Source organism: Pholcus phalangioides, unplaced genomic scaffold (assembly GCF_987345545.1).
Source record: "Pholcus phalangioides strain wild (caught in Gottingen) unplaced genomic scaffold, Ppha-v1.0 ptg000015l_1, whole genome shotgun sequence".
NCBI classification, from domain to species: Eukaryota; Metazoa; Arthropoda; class Arachnida; order Araneae; family Pholcidae; genus Pholcus; species Pholcus phalangioides.
In genome coordinates this window covers 79,559,809-79,587,074 of record NW_028301608.1, presented here as the reverse complement: position 1 = coordinate 79,587,074, position 27,266 = coordinate 79,559,809, and the positions used below count along the sequence as shown (strand labels likewise).

The window sequence follows — 27,266 nt, the reverse complement described above, 5'->3', positions numbered from 1 at the left end:
GAGAAAATTGTTTAATATACCTGTGAATATACGTGTGTGTGTGTGTTGATGCATCCACACACAAGATGGAAAATCCCCTCCCCCTTCGATCTCTCTGTTCATAGAAACGACGTCCGTCCAAGGAGAACACAAGGCCCCGCTTCTCTCTCTCTCTCTCTCTATCTATCTATCTTTATGTTTTCATTGTATGCCAAACTAATCACGCTCAAAATGACCATTCATTTTGAGCTGATTGGAATTTCCAAACTCTGTCTAATTAGAGGAGAGAACTGCACTCGTTGTTCATTTCCGAACTGATAAATCATCTGAGATGCTGCACGGCGATGAGAGCAGAGAATTTGACGTGAAGCTCACCTTGTTGTGTGTACGCTTTTGACCGATCCCGGGAATTCACTAGGATCCCCTCGTTTCTTCTCCCAAACGGTTTAAACATGTCCATAGATATAAACTATGTATCCTCCAAATTCTCGATTACCACAAAATTCCAAAATTAAGACTTTTGCAATAACGTTTACGAGTTCATTCGATAAAAAACATCATTTATTTGTAATAAAAAAAGTTATTAAAACAATTATTTGCAAATTATTGAGCAATATATTATTTTTTTGAAAAAGATCTTTCACAAAACATGAAAAAAAAACTAACCAATAAGCCTGCGTATTGAATACATTCGCTCGAACGTAACCGATACACTTATTGGTTTAATTTTCAAGTTTTATAAAAGAACTTTTCTAAAACTTTTAAACTGCAATGCTTTCCTTAGTTTTAGCCTCTGGTTATCAAAGTTGAGGAATTTTTTTTCCGATCGTTCACATCTGGCAAGCTCAGTTTTTGTTTTAGTTTGACATTTCATAAATCTTTATGCCACCATATCTGCTTTGAAAGCTTCCTAGGAAACGTGGGTTCATTCACGGTGCGCAGATTTGACTGCAGATTTATTAGTACTAAATAATATTCCAAACAAAAAATCTGAGGCTGATGTGAAGTGCGTTGAAGTGCAATGTTCACCTGTCTTCTTTGGATGGTAAATCTTGTTGCTTTCTATATTTTCATATTCAAAGCTGGAGAGTGATTTTATAGCCACCCTGTATGCTTAAAAAAGATAAATTTCTTCAAAATTAACAAATTTATCATTTAAGATTTTAATGTTTGTTTTTTTTATTGTAAAAGTTTAGTGTGAGTCTAACAGTGGTTTGTCTGCTGCTTCTTTCAGTGCAAAGGTATTGAACTAAAAAGAAGCAGCAGTCAAAATGACTGCAAGCGGCCGTCCTAGCATAATGACCCTTCTAGTATTGAAATTATATAAGTTGAATATTTTTGCCCATAAAATGTGAAATGATACCAATCGGAATCGTTTAAGAATTCCAACCCTGAAAAGTATTTTTATCAGAAATGTTTGATATTTAAGTATTATTGGACCTAAAGAATTTTTCTATAGTCAAAAGATATTTCGGTCAGAACGTGTTAAAAGAAGCGAAGACAAAAAATATTGTATAACGTACAGAGAAACTTGGTTATAACGACATCGAAGATCCCATGGGGATGCGTGGTTGTAACCAAGGTTGATGTTTTCCAGACTATTTTTTTTCACTAGAAACATAATCAAATAGCGTTCAAATACTGCGCATGAATTTGTTGTATTATTATGATTCGGGTGAGCAAATTTGATCAATAAGTATGAGAAATTTGAATCATATATAAGGAGCATTGCTAATCCTCACCAAAAATGTTGCCAACTGTCAGCAAAATTGCCAAATATTGCTTATAAATAATTTTTGGCGGGAAATGCAGTGCTAAAGCAACTCTGCAGTGATTTAAAATAATATATTTCAAGAAAAAAAAATTGAACAGGGAAAATATTTGTAGTCATATTCATTATAACAAAAGTTATAAACTATACAAATTATCTTCATCTCCGATTCTACCGATGTTTATGAAATAAAGCAAGCTTCGTTGAAAAAAACGGGACGTTAAAGAAGAAAATGTCGGGAAGGAAAAAATAGAGAAATGTTTCTTATGCAGGGAATATCGATGAGCAAGTCAAAGTACTACACACGTAATAGATGTTCTTTTTCAACGTTAGTTATAAATACAACAACAGGCGAACATTTCCTGAATGTAATTAGCTCAGATCATAAAAATTGTTTTGCGAGAATACCATCAGAACAGAAACAAAAGCGACGGAAAAAAGTGTCGTTATATCCAAGGTCATTGTGTCTTCATAGACGTTATAAACAAGGTTCATTAACTTATTCTATGTGGGGAAATCAGCTCGGACCACCAGTTATTTACGTTATAGTTGAGGTGTCGAACCGAGTTTGACTGCATTTTTTCTTCTTTTTCAATCTCAAACTACATCAAAACAAATGATTCTTCACATCAAATTCAGCGAATCTCTTGATCTCAGATTATATGAAAAATATGCAGCGTGACAAACACAATAATAAACATTTATTCACGTAAACATATATTCACATAAAACATACATTACAAAATTTCCATAACACCATCAAATCCACCGAGGGAGGAATATAAAACTGCTTCTTTCTCGCGTAGCAGTAGAGTTTCAGGAAGAGAGTGACAGTTTGTTCTCTCGTTTTATTTTGAACAGTATATCGGTATTTAAATACAGCCGAGCATTCACCACCAAAAATAAATGTGGATATACATATATATTTATACTTCTTTTTTTTATCACAAGCAACAGTATCATGAACTTACATGAACGTATAATGAATGCGTATGCGATTTTTTTTTCTTTCAATCGGGGAGGGACTTGTCGGTAGTCATTAGCGTTAGCAGTTTCCAAAAAAATCCACATTTATTGATCACTATGATATCGTGATATTATATTGAACTGCGATTCCGACAAAAAAAAGGATATTTTCCCGCTCTCTACGTATTATACTTTACAAATCTGGAATGTTATCAACATTTACGTAGAACATTCATATAACTATAGATACAAAACATTTATATGAGGAATTTGTTCAATGTTACTGACATCAATCTTATGAAAAAAATTTTAGGGTCGTTAAAAAACTAGTTTCGTTCTTCAATTTAAATCCAATGATTTTTCTTGGTAAACTTGGAATATTTCTCATGCGCGGAGAGAAATGTTTGTGCTCATGACGATACACCAACCGTGTTCACAACGAGTACATAATTTTATATGTTCGCCTTAACAGTTCCAGACCCAATTCAACAGAATATGTATTTTCAGCAACTCTTTAAAATCTGACTTTTACTTCAGTAAACTCTCATGGAAGAAACCTAATATTTTTACCCTTTATTCCCACATCGTAATTCCCTGCTGTTTCTTCGCATCTGCGATTATGTATCATCTTACACGTGACAAATTCAAAAATTATAGGAATTAGAATCAATCAATCAATGTTAATTTTTGTTATTTTTAGCTACGTTTACGTAATGTCACTTTGAAAGCCATGCAGAAACAATCATGAATCGGAAACAAAAATTAGCATGGAAATACTCATTCAAGATTCTATTTGAATTTAGTCAGTAGCTTCACGCTCGTCCGACGTTACGAGAGCTTGAACAGTTCTAGAATATAAAAATTTCACTGAAGTGTTAAAAAAAACTGGTACAGATGAGCGTTTACAAATAAACAATAAATGCAACCAATTAACGTAACTCTATGCTGTCAGCAGTGCCTATACAGGTGATTCAGAAAAATATCGCCAAATTGAAAGGGCAATTCAGGTATACAATAAAAATTCATGCATATGTGCGCAAACCAGGGTTGGTAAAACAACCGGGTTTTTTTTTTAAAACAACTTGTTTTAAATCAATTTTATTAATGTAATTAATAAAAATTTCCATATTAATTAACCTATAAATATTTTTTCAAATTTTAACAGATACCAAATTTTGCATTTAAAAAATTTCTTTGGTTAACTCAAGGAATTATTTTGTATTTAAAAATTCAGTAAATTTGAATATGCTTAATTAGAAAGCTATTTTGTAAAATGTGATCAGAACTGGGTAAATAAAGTATTTAATGAAGCATAATTAATGCAGATTAATTAGCAATGCTTTACTATATACAACAGCGGTTCTCAACCGGTGCTCCGCGGAGCCCCAAGGGCTCCGTGTGCATCCCCCAGGGGCTCCGCGGCGGCTCGAGGAAAATAAAATGAATCAGTAAATTTGATAGATAAGTAAATAAGAGATGCCTACAAGGTTCTGCCATATAAATTAAGTACGAAAAAGGGCTTCTCGAGTAAAACAGGGCTCCGCCACAGAAATTATATACTGAAAAGGGCTCCGCGAGTAAAAAAAGGTTGAGAACCGCTGATATACAGGGTGATTATAATTGAGTTTCCATTTCAGAACACTGTAAATTAAGAACCAATGGCCAGAATTACTTGAAAATTTGCATGAACATTCCTGAAGCAATAGCATGGCAAAAAAATTCCTTTGTATGGCAAAAGGGGAAAAAATACTTAAAAATGTAAAATAGACAATGCTGTACTCATCCAACCTGCTCACAGAATGGAAACGATAGCCAGTCAGGGCGAAATGTTAGTATCTGGGCTTATTTAGCATCGCACAATTTCATAATTCATGAAAACATAGAAAAATGAAGTCACTTAACAAACAACTATAATTTACACAAGAAATGTTAAATATGTTGACACCGTATTCATGCTATGAGATGGAAGCGCAAAAATGTTTGTTCAACAACAAATCAGAGTATGCCATGGTAATGATGTGGATGTGCTTCCAATTCACCAAAGTTTGCCGACCACTGTGCATAACATTTTGAGGTGCACCCCCTCCCCCCTTAAAGCGGTTGCAAGTGTTAAGCTTAGGTGAACTAACAGCCGGTCAGGGGCCGTATCATGTTGTTTTCGTCAAATGGTTTTTCAGCAACTGCTTTGCTGGTGTTGCAATGTGCATTTTGATAAAAGTTGATTATTCACACACTGACAATAGATTATATAACTGGCTCAGTACAGCATCATCTACTTGTACATTTGTAAGTCTTTTTTTTCTTTCGTCAAAGAAAACTCCATTGCTTCAGGAGTATCCATGCAAATCTTTAAGTCATTCTGGCCAGTGGTTTCTTATTTTCATGTTCTAGAATCAGAACTTTAATTATAATCACCCTGCATATATAGCTGATTATTTTTCATAAATCACTTACTACTGTACCATCTTCTATCATTTAAAGATATGCCATAAGAATGTTCTTCAAGGATAGAAAATGTGGTAAGAATAAAACTTTTAAAACTAATAATGAACCAATATGATATTTTTCAAAATGAAAAAAATATATTTAGGCCATTTTTACGTGACTTTTTGAAAAAAACCAGACTGTTTCAAAAAAAAAAAGCGCTTGGTTAAAACCAACGTGGTTTAAACCAAGCCACCCTGGCACAAACGCCATCCGGAGCCGCTATAGGGAGTTATTGCATCGTACACTTTTAACGCAATCTCGAACTCAGTGAGATTTGCAATTGGAATTCTGACAACATAAATAGGTTAGGGGGCTACACATACACACAGAACACACATTCCGGCGTGTGCCGATTCGTTAGAAATTCCGCGTGGATTGCATGATTGCTACTACTAGTAACCGTACATACATCTCGCACGTATTCTTCATTTTTAAGGCATCGGTACGTCTCGGAATGTGGGTTCTGAGTGTATATGTGGCCCCTAACCTATTTATATTGTCAGCCGTAATTTTTTTGTAACACGTACACTCAGAACCCACATTGCAAGGTGTACCAATGCGTTAGAAATTCCGAAAGAAATGTGTGCGAGCTGCATGTACGGTTAAGTAGTAGTAGTAGTAGCAAGCATGAAATCCATGCGGAATTTCTAATGAATCGGTAAATACCGGAATGTGTGTTCTTAATGTATGTGTAGCCCCTAAGCTATTTAAGTTGTCAGAATTGGCACTTCATGCTTGCTGAGTTCGGGATTGCTGTAAAATAGTGTGATGCAACAACTTCCTGTAGCGCCTCCGGTCGGCGCTTGAGCCCCCTATGTTAATGTATGCTTTCGGATTGTTATTGTACGCCTGAATTGCCTTTTCAGTTGTGAGATTTTTTTCCGAACCACCCTGTATAAGAGAACAGGTAGCCGGGAAAGCTGTTACTTTGATTTCTGCTGCCAAAATGACAGGCTATCACGATCTAAGTGACTTTGAACATGGCTTAGTAGTCGGCACTACTGAGATAGGTCACAAGATTTCACAATGTTGGGACTTCAACAAGTGTCGCATGTGAACTGTACAACATTCCTTCCTTTATATGGGCTTTCACAGCCGAAGGCCCACTCGGGTTCCTTCGATGGCTACCAAAGCACAATATGTCTCACTCTGTACCAAAGAGGGATATAAGCGATTAACGAAGACCTTCGATGACTACAAGGCACAAACTATGCGCCTCGCCTGGGCTCGTCCTCACCGTCACTAGACTGTTGACGACTGGAAACACGTTGCCTGGTTTGATGAGTTTTCAGTTGTATTGGGCTGATGGACGTGTAAGGGTATGGAGAAAACCCCACAAAACCATGGATCCCGCATGTCGACAGGAGACTGTTTAAGATCATGGTAGAGGCTAGGACTACAGAGAACTATGAATGGTGACTCGATACGTAAACATCCTTGTCGATCACTTACATTGTAAGTGATGATAATATATCCATGTCCTGCATGCATTTCGATGGGTTTGGACAATTCCAACAGGGCATGTGACACAACACACGTCTCGGGAGTTGCTACCGAGTGGCTCAAGGAACACTCTTCTGATTTCAGCATCCTCCGTAGACCACCTAAATTCTCAGACATGAATATTATTGAGTATATGTGGTATACTTTGCAACGTGATGTACAAAATCATCCCACACCGTTATGAAATTGTGGACTTCCCTGAGAAAATCATGGTGTGAATTACCTTGAAGATACCTTCACACATTAGTGGAGTCCATACCACGCAGTGTTGCAGCAGTTCTGAGTGCTCGAGTGGGACCTACAGGGTATTAGGTGGGTGTGCCAGTTTTTCTGGCACTTCGCCAAAGTTCTTATGTCATTTGAAATTAGAATTTTACTCAATCAAGGGAAGAGGGAAAAATGCCTGCATTGACTAGGTGAATGTTCTGTGGTTATGTGGTACGTACCCGAGTTGGAAAATATAGAAAAAAATATTAATACATTTTATTATTCTCAACTATCAGAGATTATTAAAAAACATATTGGTACACTGTATAGCAGGGGTGCACAACCTCCGGCCCGCAAGTCAAATGCGGCCCGCCAAGGATGTTTCATACGGCCCGCGAAATGGAAGGTGTTGCGGTAGAAACCTCTAAAAAAACTCTGGTAAAAAAGTATCATCATAATAAAAAAGATCACCATATTTCCTTCATATAAAAACACGGGAAATCAGGATCCATAAAGGCCGTCAACAATTATCGTAAAAAGAAATCTGTCAAAGATAATTTAACTTGTCAATTACATCCAAAAAGAAAAAGAAAATTGTCAAAGGGAAGTAAAGTCGTTAATTACATCAAAATAAATAATTGTCAAAGTGAAGGGAAATTGCTAATCACCACAAAAATATTTTTCAAGAGGAAGAAAGTCTAAAATAGTTAACTATTTCCAAAGAAATTGTTGAAGGTAAGTTGCTAACATCGCTAAAAGAAAAATGTCAAAGGTGAGTGAAGTTCCCAACTATACTTGAAATTGTTAAAAAGTCACTAATGGTGGAAAATAGAGATTTACTAAAACTCACTTAAAATGTAATTCACCAAAAAAGAAAAAAAAAAACTTTAAGAGGTGATAGTACACACCAATACAAACAATTGTGATCAAAGAATGTATGGTGTAACATGAAACGCAAACACGCTATCGCGTTTCGGAACGGTCTCTTCCCAAACGTTAAAACGGCATTCCTGTTGAAATTTATCGGGAGAAAAAGAACACCACATGCATTCAAATGTAACTTGGGGAAAAAGACGTCCTTGTATGACCTGCATCAGACCGGGAAGCAAGAAAGGATCCCGTTTCGCACAGCTGCCGATGCAAGCGCGCAATTGTTTTCGGGTTGGGCAACCGCCTGTGGGGAAAACGCTCACCGTACATTCGTGCTATCTTTGTAATACTTCCGTTTAAAGCTCCATAAATGAATTGCGTGTCTGCTTAACGTGATCTTCACGCATTGCCAAGGGATCAGCATGATCCGTCCAGGGAATTTGTTAGTGTTAGTAAACATCCATGCCCGAACCGGGATTCGAACCCAGACCTGCACAGTGAGAAGCTAGTTCCCTAACCACTCGACTGCCAGGCGGCAAGTATTACTAAAGTGCGCCATTATCCCGTGCGTTAAAGCTGTTAGAACGGTGCACGTTAACTTCACAGGGCTGGCGTCCGTGCCTTTTATTCACAATGACGCAGATTTTGATACTGCTTCTTCTTCTTCCTCTGGTTACATTTGCATGCATTGTGTTCTTTTTCTCCCGATAAATTTCAACAGGAATGCCGTTTCAGCGTTAGAGGAGCAGTCATTTGCGTTCCGTGTTATACCATGCATTCGTCGATGGCAATTGTTTGTATTGGTGTGTACTATCACTAAGTTTTTCCCATCTTTTTGAATCACCATATATGTATAGAAATTGAGAAATCAAGTGGTTTAAGTCCAGATTTGGTTGATTTGCACATACTCACATAAAATACGTAAAACAACTAAGAATTTTTATACTCACTTAGAAATGAAGTGGCAAGTTGAAGCTGATGAAATAGCTTACAGATGGCAACAGTGTAGGTTTCCTGACTCGATAATTGCTAGCAATTTCAATTGCGAATTTCTTTGTCTTGAAAAAGTGACATGTATACACCACTTGGTTTCTCAACCCCCCCCCCCCATATATAAAGGTTTGACAAATATTTTAAACGAATATATTTATCTAACCGTAATTAATTGTGATAATTATAGTGATAATTACCATCATATAATCTCAATCCCCTTGATTTCAGTCAAAAATATAAATTCAAGTGAAATTCGTTGAAAATCGGGATATTTTATGAAACAGTTCGGACGGCCAAAATTGCAAGAATGTCCCATAAAGTAGGGTTATATATAGTCGCCGTATTTATTCTAGTTTCTGGCCAGTGAATCTGTCCCGTGGACTGAAAAGGTTGTGCACCTCCTGTTTGAAGAAATTATTTCTGCATGAAGTGAGTGAATCATTTTTTTTTCTCCCATTGTCAATCGTTCTCTTGTACATTTTAGCTTGCCATCTTCATCATATTTATGCAAAGAACATTTTTGAATAACTCCTCTGATTACAAGTGATTGATTCAAAACTGTTCTTATTTTTCATGGGTTTTTTTTTTTCATTTTTAGTACATTTTCATTGTTAGAAATTAGAACTTTTTCAATATTAGTTTGGATTTCTAGAATTCACATATAACGAATTATCAAAATATTCGAGAATGTACAGAAATGCCACGGTGAAATTCTTTCTCTTTCAAACAAACACAAAGCGAGTGAGTTCCCTCGATATCGTTTATTTGGATAAAAGATGGAAACAAATTCGGTTAAAATTATCATGTATGACGCACACATTCACAACATTGATGTTACTTTCATCGTCCTTTCATGTTGTACGTATTTTGATGCGTTTCAGTTTCTCATCTCCTGATCGTTCAAATGATCTTTTCTTTTCCTATTTCCGAATTGTCCTTCAGCCAAGCTCAAGATTCGTTAACCTTGATTGTGCACCAGGTTATGCTAAGTGAAATAAAGGCCTCCTCGTTCAGTTTACTTTCGTATAACGGAGTCATCGTTCTTGATCTAGCATGTTCACAATGAAACAGGCTTTGCCATTGCTTCGGCGAATCATGATCCCTTCTTTGATTCGGGTTTCATTCTGTGACACATATGACGTATAGGAATTCTGAAAGAAAGAAAAACAGGAAAAGAAACTGCTCAAAAAGTGATTCTATTAAATCTGTCTCACTGCAAACGCCTGAGAGATTGGATTTTAAAGTTTCCGTGATGCTACAGGTACATGTATGTTAACGAGTCATAAAAGTCATATGAATTGAAGTAAGAATTATTCAGAAAACTGAAAAAGATGCAAAGCCGTTTTTCGAAAATTTAAGAATGCTTGGTAGCCAAAGTCGATAAGATATTCTCCTGCAGTATCATTGTATGATTACAGGTGTCACGAGTTCTCAGCACCCAGTTCGTCATTTTCAAAATATTCCCTGGTTTTCCTGACGCTTAGGTTACTTCAGAAACGGTGGTAATATAACTGCACAAAACATTGCTACCGCAGGAAGTCATTCATTCAGTCAGTGATCACCACCATCAACCTGTCGGCAAAACGTATGGAAAAACATTACGGCAGATATCACTCTTTCGTGACACGTTGGGGTTGGGATCAGTTTTTCAAGTCAAATAAACTGTAGGTTCTGAAGAAAATAATAAATTATTCTCCTCCACCATTACAAAAAAAAAAAAAAAATTTTCATTAGAATTATTGACTTTCCCGACTCCATGTGTATCTATAGACTAGTATTTTTTCTTAGGATTAGGTGAAGTTCATATATTAAATATATAAAATATCATATATATTCATATATATAATAATTATGTACCAATAGCATTTACTGACAGAAATTTCATCTATTTATGCAAAAACAAGATCGTAATTTGCCGTACCTATTTTTTTTTACGAAGTTCTCGTTCAGCTACCTTCGTCTTCGTTTCTGAAACATCAAAAAATCATTGTGTCATTATAATTATGGTATATAAGCCCCCGGGTGGACAAAGTTTGTAGTGTTAGAATTATATTATATAAGCAAATGTACAAAGTTTGAGAAGATCAACTGAATAAATCTACTAAGCTCAAGTATAATTGAGCGAGCGTAATCTTTGTTACTCCTTGCGATGACCCCAATTCATCGGCTGGTGATAATTCGAATACGCTATTATTAAAAAACACTCAGAACTGCCATTACCATACGTGACGTTGCATATAAATACGAGGCTTCCCATTACATACGCTCTCAGAAACGAAAAGAAAAGAAAAATACTAGATAAATTTCGTTTTGTAATGAAACAAGGTGGCTACTTCTTCAGTTATGAGAAGTTTTATGAATATTAAATATAATGAAATTAATCTGGTGAAAATCATTCGTTCCCGCGGAAGGACCTCGCCAATGTTTTCGCATTGGGCCCTGCGTCTATTCAATTTTTGGTAACTTAATAATTTAAGTTTTGATCAAAACCGAAAATGCGGATGCCGAACTTTTATCGAGAAAGAAAATGTTTTTCTTTTTTTTTGCTTGAAATGGCAAATACATCGGTTGATTTTTTAGTAATGCCAACTATTTATTTCCTAGATGTATGGTATACACACGTACAAGGTTATAAATTTTACAGGTCTTCCATGCAACACCAGTGGTGAGTACAACGTGTTTCCACCAATGTGGAAGTCTGCATTCTGTTGGCACTGCCTAATCTCGGGATGGTTTGAAGAGAACAATTTTCCTGACACAATTTCACATCTTTCTCTGAAGGCTCTTACCCACCCCTTGCTACTCTGTGAGATAAAGGTGCGTATACGTTAGTGCACCATCTTGTATCGTATGACCCGGAGCGGTTCTAATCCGTTCGTGGGTACAAAAACTTCATTTGTGTCCCATTTCTTTGCGTTCTTTGAAAAACCGATTCAGGGTGAGACCAGTTCAAACAGCTTAAGAATCATTCACAACACCGTACACATTACTGAACAACCAATTGCTTGCATTGCATCATCTGCTTGCTGATGTATAAGCGCCTTAAGGAAATGCAGATGCTGCACCGCAAGCCTCTTGCAGTCCTCGGTGACAAGTTGTCTGTTTCAGAATTTGGAAGAGAATGACAGCACTAGTTTAACAAGCAACTAGCATTCCTGAGAAGCAAACTTCACGTTAGGTTCACGACAGGTACAGACATATTCCAACATGCACATAGAAGTTTCATAGAGGCATATGGACCAAGTGTCTGTGTGGTTTAATGGTTTAAATAGTCCTTGGTAACACAGTCATGCATTGCGACCTCTAGTACGTTCAATTTCAATCAGCCAAACTGCTCTTGCTTCGAAAACATTGTGACAGTCTTACGACCAGCTCGACGAACTGCCATGTTTCGGTTATCGCTGCGCACGCGCATGGAGAGGGCAGGGCGAGTTTATTTGTTCTGAGGGAGGTAGGCATTTAACTTCTGGTATAAACGACATGGTCTGGTTTAGTTTCACGGCCTCACTGGAGCGCTCTCTGTTGCCACTACTTAAATAAAAGTCAACCCATGTATTAATACAAAACAAATATTTTTCACATGCTCCCAGTTACCTTCGTATAAATCATTGCGGTCTCTATACAAATAAACGGTTACTTCTTAAGACAAAAGAAATGAATTAAAAAGATAACTTGTTGTTCGTTTGATGTTCGCTTTGGAAGCTAAAATAATCATTTGCATTATTTATCATTCGCTATGTTAATCGTTGTGGAAGTTAAAAACAAGTTTTAGTTCTGAAAGTACACCCAAGAAACCTGGTGTTCTTATTTGCATTCAAGTTTAAATGGAACTTAGTTCAGCAATATCTGCTTCACAGTTTTCCATAATTGGTGCTAAACAGAAATTCACGGCTGTTCACGAGTGCTGAGAGGAAGGAGATTCCTTTAATCATGCGTTACGGTGATATATTAATATAATTTATAGCGATGGCATATATCGATGATTCATAGCACTGTTTCCCAACTTTTTTGATGTCACGGACCCCCTGTAATGAAGGTTAAGGCAACGCAGTAGCGTTGTGCTGTTGCCCCCTGTAGTGAATTTCAATTTCAAAAACCACACACACACACAAATGTGTCCCCTTCCCCATTAAATTCAAAATGTATTTTTGTTAATTTTCATATCGTAAAAAATGGAGTAACAAATAACAATTTGACAGCATCAAATGTGTCATTCATGCAGTGGTAGTAAATGAAAACATGATATTTCGAGTCTTTTACAAAGTACACACGGACCCTCAGGGGTATGCGGATCGCAGGTTGTAAAATACTGATCTATAGCGATGGCCATAATTTCAAGTTAAGTTTTGAACTGAGAAACATCCGAAAAATAGTATTGAACAGGTACTAAAAGCATGCTGTGCTCATCATCCTCAAAGCTTAGGGTTCGTATATTGCTAGCTGATTAGATCAAAACACGTTGCATGAAAACTAATTAGCTCTTTTTCACTACGTTTATATAACTCTCATCGAGTAATACGGTAAATGCAAAAAATGTTCACTCGCTTCTTCTTAGTTGAAGTAAATAAAAGTACAAGTATTTGGTTTGGATACTGCTTCTCCCTTAATTGACTATTTTTTACGGAAACAAAACTGAAATTTCTCGCGAACAAAATTTCTCTCATAAGGTAAACTGAGTTAAGTGAAACCGCTTTTTTCATTAGTTCAACCTAGCACCTTTCTATGGAGAAGTCAACGAAACTTCTTGAAAATATGGAAGCAGGTTCTTTGAATCATTTTATTTTTAAGTTATACTGCTTTAACCACATTTTTTTTAATCCCCCCTTTCAAGATTAATTTTATTTTTCAGTGGAACCTTACGTTGATTGTGCTTTAAAGTCATTCGTAAAACAATGATTCATGCATGAAAGAAGTTTAAACAAAAGAAAAAAATTATTTTTAAACCATAAAAAGTTCGAGCATCTTGTTATTTTGGTATACAAAGCTAATTTAGAACTTTAGTATGCACAAAACTCACAATGTTGATTAATAACTTTAAGATGTGTACAACTGACAATGTAAAGATACCCCTCCCCGCTGTAAATATTAGCCGACATTATATGAAGTAAATGAGAAGGAAAATGCCGGGAGGGGGAGGGGGTAGGAAGGTTATGAGATTAGTATAAATGCTTTTGGTTCTACTTGCCACATCAGAGTGAAAACGTGAGGAAAATACAATCCTTTTAATCCCTACTTCACCAGAAGACATATCAAAATTATATTAAAATGACAGACAAATTAATTGGAAGAAAGAAATTGGCACCAAAGCGTCAATATTAGGCGAACTTGCACTTTCAGAATAATCGAAATGTAAAGTGCATAACAGGTAGTGCCTTGACCAAAAACCTAACTTTTCCATGTGAAAGCCCCTTGTAAGCTTGTATGAGCAACTACCGTACCAATTATATTTTTACTGAACAATAGAATAAGTATGAAAGAGAGAAAAATTCTCCAAGAAATTAGCAAATCCAGATAAAAATATTTGGTGATCAGGATTGCCAAGATAGCCTACTGGTCCCCACTTCACACACACGCACAATGTAAAGAACTTCAAATTGATAATTTTAACAACCTACTTACCCTGTGAAAGGCCATTTTAACAATGAATTCGACTACCACGATGACACAAGCACAGCCCATGCCAGCGAGTAGGACGACGAAAATGCCCCCGACGTTAACGAAAGTAAGCTCATTGGTAACTTTTCCTATCCTTTTCTCTTCCGGTGGACATGGCTCTCCTTCGTGGAGTTTCCACCATTTATCCTTCAAGGTGTGAAGCACTCCGGCCTCTTGCAAGCGAAGAATTACGCTGGAGAATGTCGTCCGGTAAGGTGATCCTACAGATCCACAACGTTGATAAATCATTATTTGCAGCAGGGGGGAAGATACGTTGTCATGTGTACATCACTTTTTAGCACTTTACTTGAATTAAAGATATGGTTTCAGCATAGTTACAATGAAATTGCCTTCGAGAATCGATCATTTACTGAAACATATATGCAGTCGAATCCCGTTATAACGAACTCCAAGAGATCGGAGAAATCACTTCGTTATGACAAAGTTTCGTTATAAAGGAATTCTAGGTTTTTGCGTTGTTCTTATGTAAGTTTATCTGAGGAGATTAGAAAAGTGTTCGTTAAAACGAGATTTTTTTCGCTGTAATGGTATTCGTTAAAACTTGATTCGACTGCATGTATATATATATATGTATAATAGGAACAAAAATTGTGGTGTGAAAAAATCAAGGGATACGAATATATAGAGAACGAAAAAATAGCTAAATAACCAAAGTGCAAGTGCTACTCACTTGTTCACTCAAAATATATATACGCAATTGGTTATTATTTCAAGAAAAAAACGAATACCCACAAGATGGAGTTTATGGAGTATGCTTCTGAATTCTGAAATAGAACCTATGCAGGGGTCGTCATCGTTGGAACTCCATGCATAGTTCAAAAAAAGTAGGCGTTAGTGAAGAGTGACTATGCCTGATTGTATTAAAGATGCCAACCCTTGTTCCCCGACGCTTACCTTATGTTTTACTCACTTTTCATTCTATTTTTCTTCGTCCAACATGTTTCTGAGAAGGCAGGCGACGGGCACCATGGGTCGGTTGTTAATGCAATCAGTCATAACCACCCTTCAGAAATGCCTGCTTTTTGCGAACCATGCATGGGGTTCCCCGATGATGGCCCACTCTGCATTGGTTCTATTTCACTCTTGCATAAACTCCATCTTGTATTATTTCTTCTCTTCACATAATCAACAATTGTGTGTGTGTGTGTGTGTTTATATCTTCTATATATATAAAATTGATTTTCTGTGTGTGTGTGTGTGTGTGTGTGTGTGTGTGTGTGTGTGTGTGTGTGTGTGTGTGTGTGTGTGTGTGTGTGTGTTCTCTATACAAATCTACAATTTTAGATCGATCGTCACCAAATTTTGCATATATACCAAATGGGACCCGACTTGAACGATAGGCTACTTTAAAATTTCGTCAGACCAGGGCAAATGCCCCAAATGGGCAAAAAACTGTCCGGCAACAATGGTTTTTGGGCCTCAACAATCACTTTCCGAACGTTTACTTTGGTTACCGTGGTTCCCTAGCAATGCGTTTCAGACGTGTATATGCCTTTACAACGGTTTGTCACTTCTTTAATCCTGTTAGTATATGTATAATAGTTTATGCCTTTATAATGGTTTGCCACATTTTCAATATACTCTCAGTAATGAGGCTTTTTGAATAGTCGTCATAATCATCATCAGCATCGCTTTGAAAGTCAGGAAAAGGGTGATCCTCATAGAAATCAGTGCTAAAATTGTCGATTTTACTGTAGAAATGCGGAAATTAGTGGGATTTTCCGCCCCATCAATAATTTTAAAAATTGTATTGAATTCTCAATTTTTGAAATATTGAGGTCGCTTAGACATATACGAAGCCCAGGAGATTAAATAGGAAGTAATTAGCCCCGGACCTACTTTTCAGTTAGACATTCATGCAATAACATTGATTTCAACCATTTATTTATGTCTTCTGAAGCATGAAAATTAATATCTCCGTATTGTCTATTAATATTCAACTGCATAAATTCATATAGTTTAGGATGTTTTAAAACTAATTATGGGCCCATAAAATACATCGAAGCAATTTCACAGCTTCAATTAAGCATTTTTGAAAGCTGAAATAGGCAGATGGATAAATTAAAGTTCAGGGGGGGGGGGGATCGAAATACCTAGCGCCCCTTAAAAAAAGGAAAAAAATATATATTCGTTTCTATGTTTCTTTAAATCTAGATTTGTTTATTTCATGAAGTCGCTCAGGAAGTCGTCATATTGGTTAACTTAGACACGGTTTGCATGTCCCTCAAAGAAAGAGGGAGATATCACGTGATCCAAACAGCCTCACTGAAGAAAACCCGGGCAACGCCGGGTATTATAGCTAGTATGTGTGTGTGTATATATATATATATATTTTTTTTTTTTCCGCCAACAAGTGAGTGCAGCACTAGTAGCACTAGGCGCTTTTGCCATTTAAAAATCTATTTTTTAGCTATTTCTTCGTTCTCTATTTTTTCACATCGCAATTTTTGTTCCTACTATATATACAGTATATATAATACTCCGAACGCATACTAAAAGAATTCTACTCGAGACTGTTTGAATATTCAACTTAGAGTTAAACATGGTCATTAGCTTCACGTGTTTTTAAGCAACACTCTCAGTTATGGTCGTGCTCTTAGATTTGCACAAATTATACAGTGATGGAAATGTAGAAACTATAGCACGAACAAGGTACCAAAGTTTGTCATTGAAGGCTTCACTAATTTTCATACATCAACACGGTCACGGATAACTTTCTGATGTTTGTTAGACTATCATATATGGGAATATATATAGATTATATACACGATGCATATCATCACCATATCAATCGTTGATGTCCCGAGAGAGAAGATCTCAGACAATTTTGTCCACTGCTCTGACACCAAGTAGTATTACACGAGTTACATATATGGTAGTATTACGAATCAATATTCCAACTAACTCGCAGAGAGCAATCGCTCTAGTCAATGGGAGTGTGATCCAATTTACCTTGCGGTGTAGCTATTCCATAGCCCTTAGAGTCGAGCAATCCTCCGATTTGAGTGAGCCGACAGTCCCGCTGAGTCAGGTATTCTATCGACGTCGATTCCATGAGGAAAGCGTAATTACCTTTGAGCACCCGCTCGACCCCTTCACCGTTGGACTTGGTGAAGACAGAAGGTCTCGCCGCTTCCATGTTATCCCACATTTTCTTGTACACGGGGATTTCGGAATTCTACGAGGTAATAAACATACAAAAACTCAATTATATTTCGCGACGAAACATTTATTTCCAAGAAGTTTATCCAGCATCTCATGGATATAAATTGATAGCAAAAAAAATTTTGCAGAAAATCAAAATGCTAATTACATTATTGATTAATTTTTTCGCTCTGTTCATCGCAATATAAGTACCGTATTTCTTATTCTTAAGCCTATAACTTATATTAAGAAAACAATTTTAGAAAATTGTTGCCCTTACCTATTATAATGAGTATAAGAAACCCTCGCGTGTAAGGACCCCCCCCCCCCAGATTTTTTTGGCTTAAAATATGGAAAAAATGTTTTCAAACATATTTTCCTCTTATACGTCAAAAAGTGCGAAGTATTCGGGTTTCCTTCGAAGTAACTGCCCTTATACATTTTTGCCATTGTTCATACAAAAATATAAATGGGGATTACAAGCCCTTTTTTTTCACATCGTCTAGTGCAGTGTTTCTCACCCTATGGTCCGCTGACCAGAGGTGGTCCGTGACGATGGCATAGATGGTTAGCAGGCATACTTTTGATAAGATTATTCACCAGCTATAATTCATATTGGTAATATCCACACGGGTTTAAATAAATGTTCTATGTTCATACTTAGGTTCAAAACACGTCATCGAGAAGAATGCAGGAAATTGCGATCCGAAACACGGGATATCATTAAACTTTTCCAAAAATTGAAATTTATTGCTTTAAATGCAATTTGCTAATTACTGCTAAAATTGCTGAAGGGTGTGGAAATACAGGCTACAAATCGCAGTTAACAAAAATGTACACGATATTTCACGATATAAAAATATTCTAGCGAACTGATGACCTTATATGTTAAATACGAATCCGTAAAATACGGGACATGTCCAATTGCCATCAAAACCATTGCCTCAAATGGGCACATTCACTAATCACAATTAAAATCGTTGAAAAAAAAGTTAAACCCGACAAATATGTTAGATGAATATTTATAATTTTTGCCATAATTGTCACAATAAATTTATATTATAAAAACGCTGTGTATTACGACTTTGGTATAATTATTACAAATTCGGTATCGTTGAAAAAACGGGACAAATGTATAAAAAAATCGAAACAAAGAAAATAACTAGTATGTCCCGTAATACGGGACACAAGTGGTTCGTCAAATTGTTCCATACATTTTACTGGTCCTTGTTTCCAGAAAGGTTGAGCAACACTGGTCAAGTACCTTCGTCGCTGCACTTCTTCAGAATCTGTAAATCGTTGCCTCCTAAGCAAATTCTTTATCTGGGGAAAAAGGGATAAAGTAACATGGGGAAGAGATCAGGGAAATAAGCTAGTTGTGGAAGTATCGGAATGTGATGTTTTGACAGGTAATCTGACATCTTGAGGGACCTGTGAGCCCTTAAATGTCTGCATGATTTAGTGACCGCAAGCATCCAGATCTTTGGAAGGCTGAGGGTGGACTCACATCTACAGGCACTCACAGTGTCGTTCAGACACGGCAACCATTCTTTTACATAAAAATGCCTGTATGCACCTGCGCATCTGCAAAGCGATAGATATGAATATGTTTATTGGTTTTATTTTAAAGAATGTTTGCGTCATCTGACACGACACAGTAAGTGCCTGTAGATGTGAATCCACCTTAAGTCGTGGGTGCTCCATAACGATAATGCGTCGGCTCACAGGTCAGATTATCTCTCATAACATCACGATATTCCTACAACCAGCTTATTCCGCGGATCTTGCTCCGTTTGACTTTTTCCTCGGATAAAGTATTTTCGTAAGCGGTAACGATTCTCATGTTCCGAAGAAGTGCAGCGACAAAGACACTAGAGGATGTGACAAAAAAAAAAAATCGCAATCCACATTTACATCTTTGTATGAACAATGGCAAAAATTCATAATTACAAATGATAGTCACTTCGAAGGAAACACCAAATAAACAGGTTGTCTCTCTATTCATTCCTCCGAAATAAAATAAGTTTCGGAACATTTTGAACGTACTAATATTTTAAAATAGAAAAAAAAAAACATATTTTTTTTATTCATCCTAGAAACCAATAACCATAAATCACTCTCATCTGATACATAACAATCAGCTACATCGAACCTTGTTCGTTATCAATCATGTTCGTAAACAATTTAAAAAATCATGAAAAAAAATTGAAGGATTTGATACATATATATATATTTTTTTTTAAATGAGGTTTGCGAAAAAAAAATATTCCCACGAAGGGATTTTTTTTAAAATTTATCCAAACTTTTGTCTATAGTCGGCGTTACACGAAAGCAAATCACTGGTAACATGCAGAATAGAAACCTATGAAATGAAGCGAGTAAGATTATATTTCTGAATTTTCCTACTACTGGCACTTACATAAAGGTTCCATTCTGATATTAGCCACAGGTGGATAAAGCACTATAGGTAAAGTTATTTTACCTCAGTAGAGCGAGTCCCAAACTGAATCTTTATGATCGTGTCGGACACAGAAGAGATTGAAGAAATGTCCATGTCAAATCATTTCGTGTCGGAATGGTTTCCAGTGCCTTCTACCGATGAAAATTTGAGACAGTTTGATTTTTTACAAAAAAAATCTCCTTTGTGAGAATAGTATTTTTGCAAACCTCATTCTACGTATCAATTCTTTCCATTTTCAATTTATTTACGAATTTATGGGACACACTGTACATACATACGATAATTAGTATACGAAATTCGAATTTTGTATTAGAAGGATATAGCGGATGCGCCGAGCCGCTGTGGTGGTCGAGTGGTTATAGTGACGGACTCGCGATTCGAGGATCCGGGTTCGAACCCCACAGTGGTGGTCGGCTGAAGTTGGTTTTCTGTGGTTACCAACTTCAAGGCGCGAATGCGAGCCGATCTCCCCGTTAAAAAGTCTCGCCACAGAGAGCAACAGGCCTACAACGTTACAAGTATTCAATCATTACACTTCACTTACAATTTGAAGTATAGATGGCAGCACTGAAATATAATACACAACACTACCTACACACTCAGACTGTTAGGTGTACACACTCACTTTGTTCCAGACTCTGCCACGAAGCTGGGCTGGAAGAGATCTCGTCAACGGGGTAAGTCCGGTGGCAGAGACCCTGGCGTTCATTCATTCAGCGGATGCGCCGATGTGGTACATACGATACCCTCACAAATATTCTTTGATGTTTTTCCTCAATACGGCGCGTACGTTCATGCGACGCTTATTCCGAGAAATAATGTACTTAAATCAAAAATAATTTATTTTATGTCGGTGATCGAAATTTCTAGCATCGATTAAATCATTTTTGCATTTTTGACACTGTTTTGCTTTTCGGTGATAGCCGTATTGAAAACTCAAAATCACTCGCATTCGATTTTGAAGCGCAGTTATAGATTATCTTCTCAAAAGTGTCCCTTTCCGTACGTATCGCATCAACAAACGATAAACCACGAAGACAAATACGCGGAAAGCATGTCCCTTCTTCAACCACAAAAGTCATCGCCACTACTTAATGTGGATCAGCAAAGCAATCGATTCCGGACTCAGATATTAATGGGCAGAACGAACCCGATAACCGGGCAATAAACGCATCCTACAGCTAATGAGTTAGGAAGCAGTTCGGAGAAGAGAATAAAAGATAGGCGGGGGATAAAACCTGGCACTTTATGATCTTCAACCAATAAAAGCGGCAATTCATCTGCCGCAGGAGATATCTTCCTGTCAGAAATCGACCGAAATCTCATTTCAAATACAGAACAGGAAAAAAATAATCAACTTTTGGGAGTTTCGCGAGACCACAGGGGGAATCGGCATCATCTAAACTCGTGCATCCCCCTGGAGAATAGAACAACACCAGTAACTCAAATTAAAAATAATTCGCTTTCTGTATATACAGTATGTTACGGTAAATGTGATAAATCGGTTTACATAATAACCGGTTATTATGCATACTTTCAATGGACTTAGTAAGTTTTATGAAAAAATTACTTCTTTTGCGTCGGGTTGGTAAATTTGATAAATGATGAAAACATTATCACTTTTACTGGCGATTATGCATACGAAGCTGGGCTGGAAGAGATCTCGGCAACGGGATAAGTCCAGTGGCAATGTTCTGCCGTTCATTCATTCATTGGCGATTATGCATAAGAACCAAGTGTCGTTTGAAAATTTGATAAATACTTGAAATTATCAATTTTATCAGTGATTATGCATAATACACTAGTTTAATTAATGAATTTGATAAATATGGAAAAAAATTCCAAATCAGTCTAGTATGTACAATGATTGTTAGTCGGTCCCTGATATAATGATAACAAATTTTACGATCGTACCCCAATATAATGATACCATGCATGAATTGCCATGTATAGCATATCATACAGTACAATTTATCAAGTTTAGTAACGACGCTGGGTACTATGCATAATCACCGGTAAAAATGATAAACTTGGGAAAATTTCTCAAACTTACCAAAATGCTCGGTGCATGCATAATAGCCGGTTTACTGCCTGGATTTATCATTTACCGTAAAATATACATAACATTTAATCGGGGCCTTCATGATTTTTTCCTTCTTACCAGAAGAAGGAAAAAAACGAACATCACGAAGGCCCCGATTTAATTCACACCGTTTAACCGCGCAAATATCCTGACATATGTGTTACGATAAATATGATAAATCGGTTATTATGCATAAGTGCCGGTTGTTATGCATACTCACTTATCTTCTCAGTAAGTTTGATACATTTTTGCCACAGATTTAACACTTTTTACTAGATATTTCCCATATTGCCCGAATGAAATTAATAATTCATTGACGGTTATCATAACTACGTATACGAACCGGAGATTATACATAATCACCGGTAAATGGGATAAATTCAGATGATGGATTCGATTGGTTTGAAACTCTTTCCCACTTATTGCTCTAAATTTTGAATTGCTGTATTTAAGATATATTTAATATCCATAGATTTTTCAGCCACCTCTTTGGACATTTTGCCAGTTGTATGTAGCCTTGATTTTGTATTTATTTTAATTTAATTGAATCGTTATGCAAAATACGTGTATTGCATGCATCATGTACAGGCAAAATTCCTAAGTGGTTCAATTAGCGGTATTACATGTGATTCCTTCCATATTCCAAACTTACCAACTCCATTTGGAAATTAAGGAACATTTTTGGTAAACGCGATAAATATAATGAAAAATTATTAAACTTACCGAGACGATTAGTGGTTATCCATATTAACCACCAAACCAGAACATGGCTCCCACTCTGTCCCAAAGATTATCTATATTAACCGGCGATTGTGCATAATTTCCGATTTATCACATTTATCGTAACATGTTTCTTTCTGAGTGTGTACAAAAGAATTTTTCTTTTCCTCCTGCATCGTAAATCATCAGCGAGCGATTGGGATGCTATACTGCGGTCATTACAGGGTGATTCTAAATGCATGGGCAAACTTTAAGAGGTGATATAAGGCATTTTTACCGTAGATTGTATGGTCTCCATATCTGTAGAAGGTGATTTTAGAGAGAGCACAACACCATTTCCCCAAAAACAAATATCCTATTTTGCCACAATTAGTGTAATCAAAATTCTAGGGCATTGTAATGTGGTAGGCCTTGTCATGGTTCAACCTGGGTAACGCAAATTCTACCGCAAGTCACTATAACGATTGATCATTGTTCGGCACAGCACAACCTTGATGGTCCATTTGCAACAATACAAAAACAAACTTCAATTCCATCCGAAGGCGCATATGCTCTCTACCATGGAATGATTGATAGCACATATCGCAGCAAATCCGTCGACTGCATATTCAATGATCAAAAAATTTTCTTTTTTAGGTGTCTTATATCACCCCTTGAAGTTTGTCCCATGAATTTAGAATCACCCTGTATATATTTACGGTGCGAGAAATTTAATGGTTATTGGGAGAATAAAAATCCGTTTACAATTATTTGAAAGATGTTTCAAAAATCATTCGATGAGTTCGTAAATCAGACCCTCTAACTTTTGATATTTTTTTTCCAAAAACACTGTATCACACCTTCATAGAATTACTTTTCACAAAACTAGCTTATCACGGGAGATTTTATAATTTCAGACAGTTTTATTAAAGTATGCCAGTGTACAAGTTGTGCATCTTCTACTAGACCAGCGTTTCTCAATGTACGGCCCGCGGACGAATGTTGTCCGTGGGGATCGTATAGATGATGATATATTCATATATTGCGGGTTTGAATAAAAAAAGTCGACCTACATAACTGGCGCATTAAGTGAAGAACTAGGTGCACCTAGGTTCCCATCGCTTATGCTATTTCGAAGGACTACTTACTATAAATTAATGGTCTTTTCAAATTTTTCCGAAAATTTTTTGGTGGTCCTTCGAATGATTTCAGAAATTTTGCCGGTTCTCAGGTTCAGAAAGGTTAAGAAACGCTGCACTAGACGATAAAAATAAATGCTCGAGCGAATAAATCGCTATCAATAACGAAAGAAGAGGAGTAACATTTTGAATGCACATGGACTTTCTGTGTTACACACGCACATACAAAAGACTGGAACAGAAAAATAATTACGATATTTTTTGCTATTCTTACGGGTTGCGGTTTTTGTAATGAATTCCGTATGCAAATGCAAGAGGCAGAGAGATAAGATTGATCACCTATAGTAAATTATTTTTTTCACGAACCAAGTATCAATTTCGATTTTTCTTTGCTACGCGGTAAAATTTGTTATTCTACATCAAAAAATGAATAAATAAAACAAATATGCTATAAAGTATTTTTGGTATGCAAATTAAATTCACGCTACACCAAAATGCATCCATAAAAGTGCGAATAATATTTTCACTCCTTCTCATGAAAAAGTCCATTTTATTTATTTTTCTTTTCAATTTTTTCAGTTTCTTTCCCGAAGTGGAGCTCTTTTTCTGTTCTTACGTAAATGAATGTAAATGTAATCTTGAACTTTCTAGTTTACAAACTCTTAATTATTTTCTTTTTCATACATTAATAATTAGCTGCATTTATAAGCCTAGAAAAATATTGACACGAGGCTACTCAACGAGAAACAACTTGAAAAGAAAAAAAAAATTACCGCACCTTAAAAAAGGACATCGTAGATCCAGAACCAACACACCCGTATTCGATCTTGGTTTGTTTGGCAAGATCATCGGCGTTTTCAATAGGAGACTTCATCCTCTCGACTGTCAGAAAAGCCGCCAAGTTTGCTGTATACGAAGATATCATTATGAGAGCGAAAAACCACCACGTCGCAGCAACCACCCGAGTTGAAAGTGCTCTGGGATATAAATGGCAGTGTTGTAGTTTAGTTATTTGATTACACTGAACAACAATGAAAAATTGTGTGTGGCACTAAACTGTATCATTCTGAATGTTTTTACGCCTGCTAAACACAAATATCACCATGAAAAAAAAAAATATTTGTTCTTATTTTTAAGATATCACTATGTTACTCATTACAATAGTGCTGTAACACCGCACCATTTCACACATTTTTTTCTACTTGCGGATCGCTGAGATGAAGTTAAAACTTAGTGGACCATCAAAAACGGGGGGGGGGGGAGAATAATTTGCGAATCAATGGGAAAAAATATTAGGAGGCAAAACTTTATACCCTTCCAACTTATTATATTTTATCAGGCGATAAAATATAGTGCCGTCTATTAAATAAGAACTAAACTATTTGAATTATTCAAGTAAAATTAATAGTTCGTTTTAAACCGGTGTGCGGCATGAAAATCAGTTTTATATGGTATACCCTACACATATTTCTTATTTTTGTGCTACACGCTGGTGTAAATTTTACGCTCTATAAAACCAGTTACTATGTTTGACAATTTGACAAACCATGATAGAATAAATAGTTTTGCTTTTATTTAATACATAGCCACAGAAGACCTAACGCTAAACTTCTCTAATTCCGGCAACATTACACGCATGTTGTATTGTGATGACGTGTAAGGATTAAATTTTTGATTTCAGAAAAAAACCGCAGCTAATTCAGCTTTTTCATGGTCAAATTCGTGTTCAGTACAATAAATTACGTACGAAATGACTGTTTCGAACGCAAAAAATTGGACAAATTAGTTGTCTAGTGTTACTATATCAAAACTTTCAGCGTTTAATGTATCGTTGTGCTTGCCAAAAGCTTCAGTGAGTACGCGTGTGGACCTTTTCCCCGATGAATTTTATACTAAATTTGCTAATTGGTGATAAATTAACCGTGAGGGGGTTATAAAGGTAGAATGAATATATATATATATATATATATATATATATATATATATATATATATATATATATATATATATATATATATATATATATATATATATATATATGTATGTATGTATGTATGTAAAAATGAAATGCATTCCGCGTAAATCTCAATCTTTTAAGGATAACTTTTTGTAAGCATTGTATTATTTACTTGCTTGAGCAACAGTTGAAAATAATAAAATAATCCACTGAAAAACGGTTTTGAGACTTAAGCAAGCCATCATCAAATCTAATTTCATTATTATTGTTTTATTTATTTATTTATTTTTTTGCGGATTTCCCATTGTGTTGACAATGATGCATCATCCATCGATGGCGACATAAATTCGTCGATTTCGTTAATCCAAGGGTGGTAGCCCAGTAATGAACTGAGCACGAGGATTTTTCTGTCTCTTCTTCATTATTTGTTAGGAAAAAATGTGTGTGCTATTTTTTTAGAATAATTTCTCATAGATATCTTGAATGCTTAATACGTTAAACGCTGTTGTTAATCGGCGTTGAACAGGTTGTTATCAACAATACAATAGAACAGGGGTGCACAACTGCACACAACCTTTTAAACGTGTGGAATTTCACACAACTGCCACAACGTCCCCGGGCCAGGTAAGCGGTATTTCTGCCACTCGCGGGGCAGGAATTTTTGCATATGCGATATCAAGGTCATATACAATATGACCTATAATTTAAGGAGACGTTCCAGTAATTTTCGTTGACGCAACCTTTTCATAAAAGTTGCGACTTTTGAAAGCCTTTTTCAAGCTATAATCATCGACTTTACTTGCCTTTTCATGCAGGAAACTTAGTTAGCCTAGGCATGTATTACGTGTGTATATTGATATTTTTCCACCTGAACACTTTCCGCGGGCCGGACGGAACCTCTTTAGGGGCCACATTTTCCCGCAGACCTGAGGTTGTGCACCCCTGCAATAGAGTGTATGATTTTCACCTGGGCATAGGATCCGCATTTTGACGCATCAATGACCCAATGGTAAACCATAGGCTGTTGTGGAGAGTGAACTGTTTTCTCATGATTAGCGTTTCGGGTTCACAAGGGTTTTTCGGAGTCCATTCGTACGGACTGAATCTTGACACGAGGAACAGCAGGATGCTGACGCCGAGATAAGAGGTCACCATGTACATCCATACCTCCAGCGACAGAGGTCTTAAAAACCAGAACAACTTCGGTATTTTCTTTAGAGGTCTGTTGAAAAGTATGCTAATTCCAAGGTTCATAAATGGCATCGTGAAGTCAACGACTTCTTCTCTCTCGTACGTGATCGTAAAGTCTGCAACCGCTAAGTCTGCTTCCT

General features: G+C 36.4%; 1 protein-coding gene across 2 annotated transcripts in view; it reads right to left on the bottom strand.

The window, feature by feature from the left end:
- Positions 1 to 2,434: 2,434 nt before the first annotated feature.
- Positions 2,435 to 27,266, bottom strand: part of LOC149076766 (glutamate receptor ionotropic, kainate 3-like) — a 90,338-nt gene continuing 65,506 nt past the window's right edge. For both annotated transcript variants that reach the window (XM_089244427.1, XM_089244428.1), the window contains exons 11-16: positions 26,903 to 27,264; positions 24,757 to 24,955; positions 17,405 to 17,630; positions 14,396 to 14,652; positions 10,698 to 10,744; positions 2,435 to 9,927 (exon numbers count right to left, since the gene is read on the bottom strand). In XM_089244427.1, coding sequence (XP_089100553.1) covers positions 10,727 to 10,744; positions 14,396 to 14,652; positions 17,405 to 17,630; positions 24,757 to 24,955; positions 26,903 to 27,264 — 1,062 coding nt within the window. In that variant the 3' untranslated portion in view covers positions 2,435 to 9,927; positions 10,698 to 10,726. The remainder of the gene's footprint in view (positions 9,928 to 10,697; positions 10,745 to 14,395; positions 14,653 to 17,404; positions 17,631 to 24,756; positions 24,956 to 26,902; positions 27,265 to 27,266) is intronic.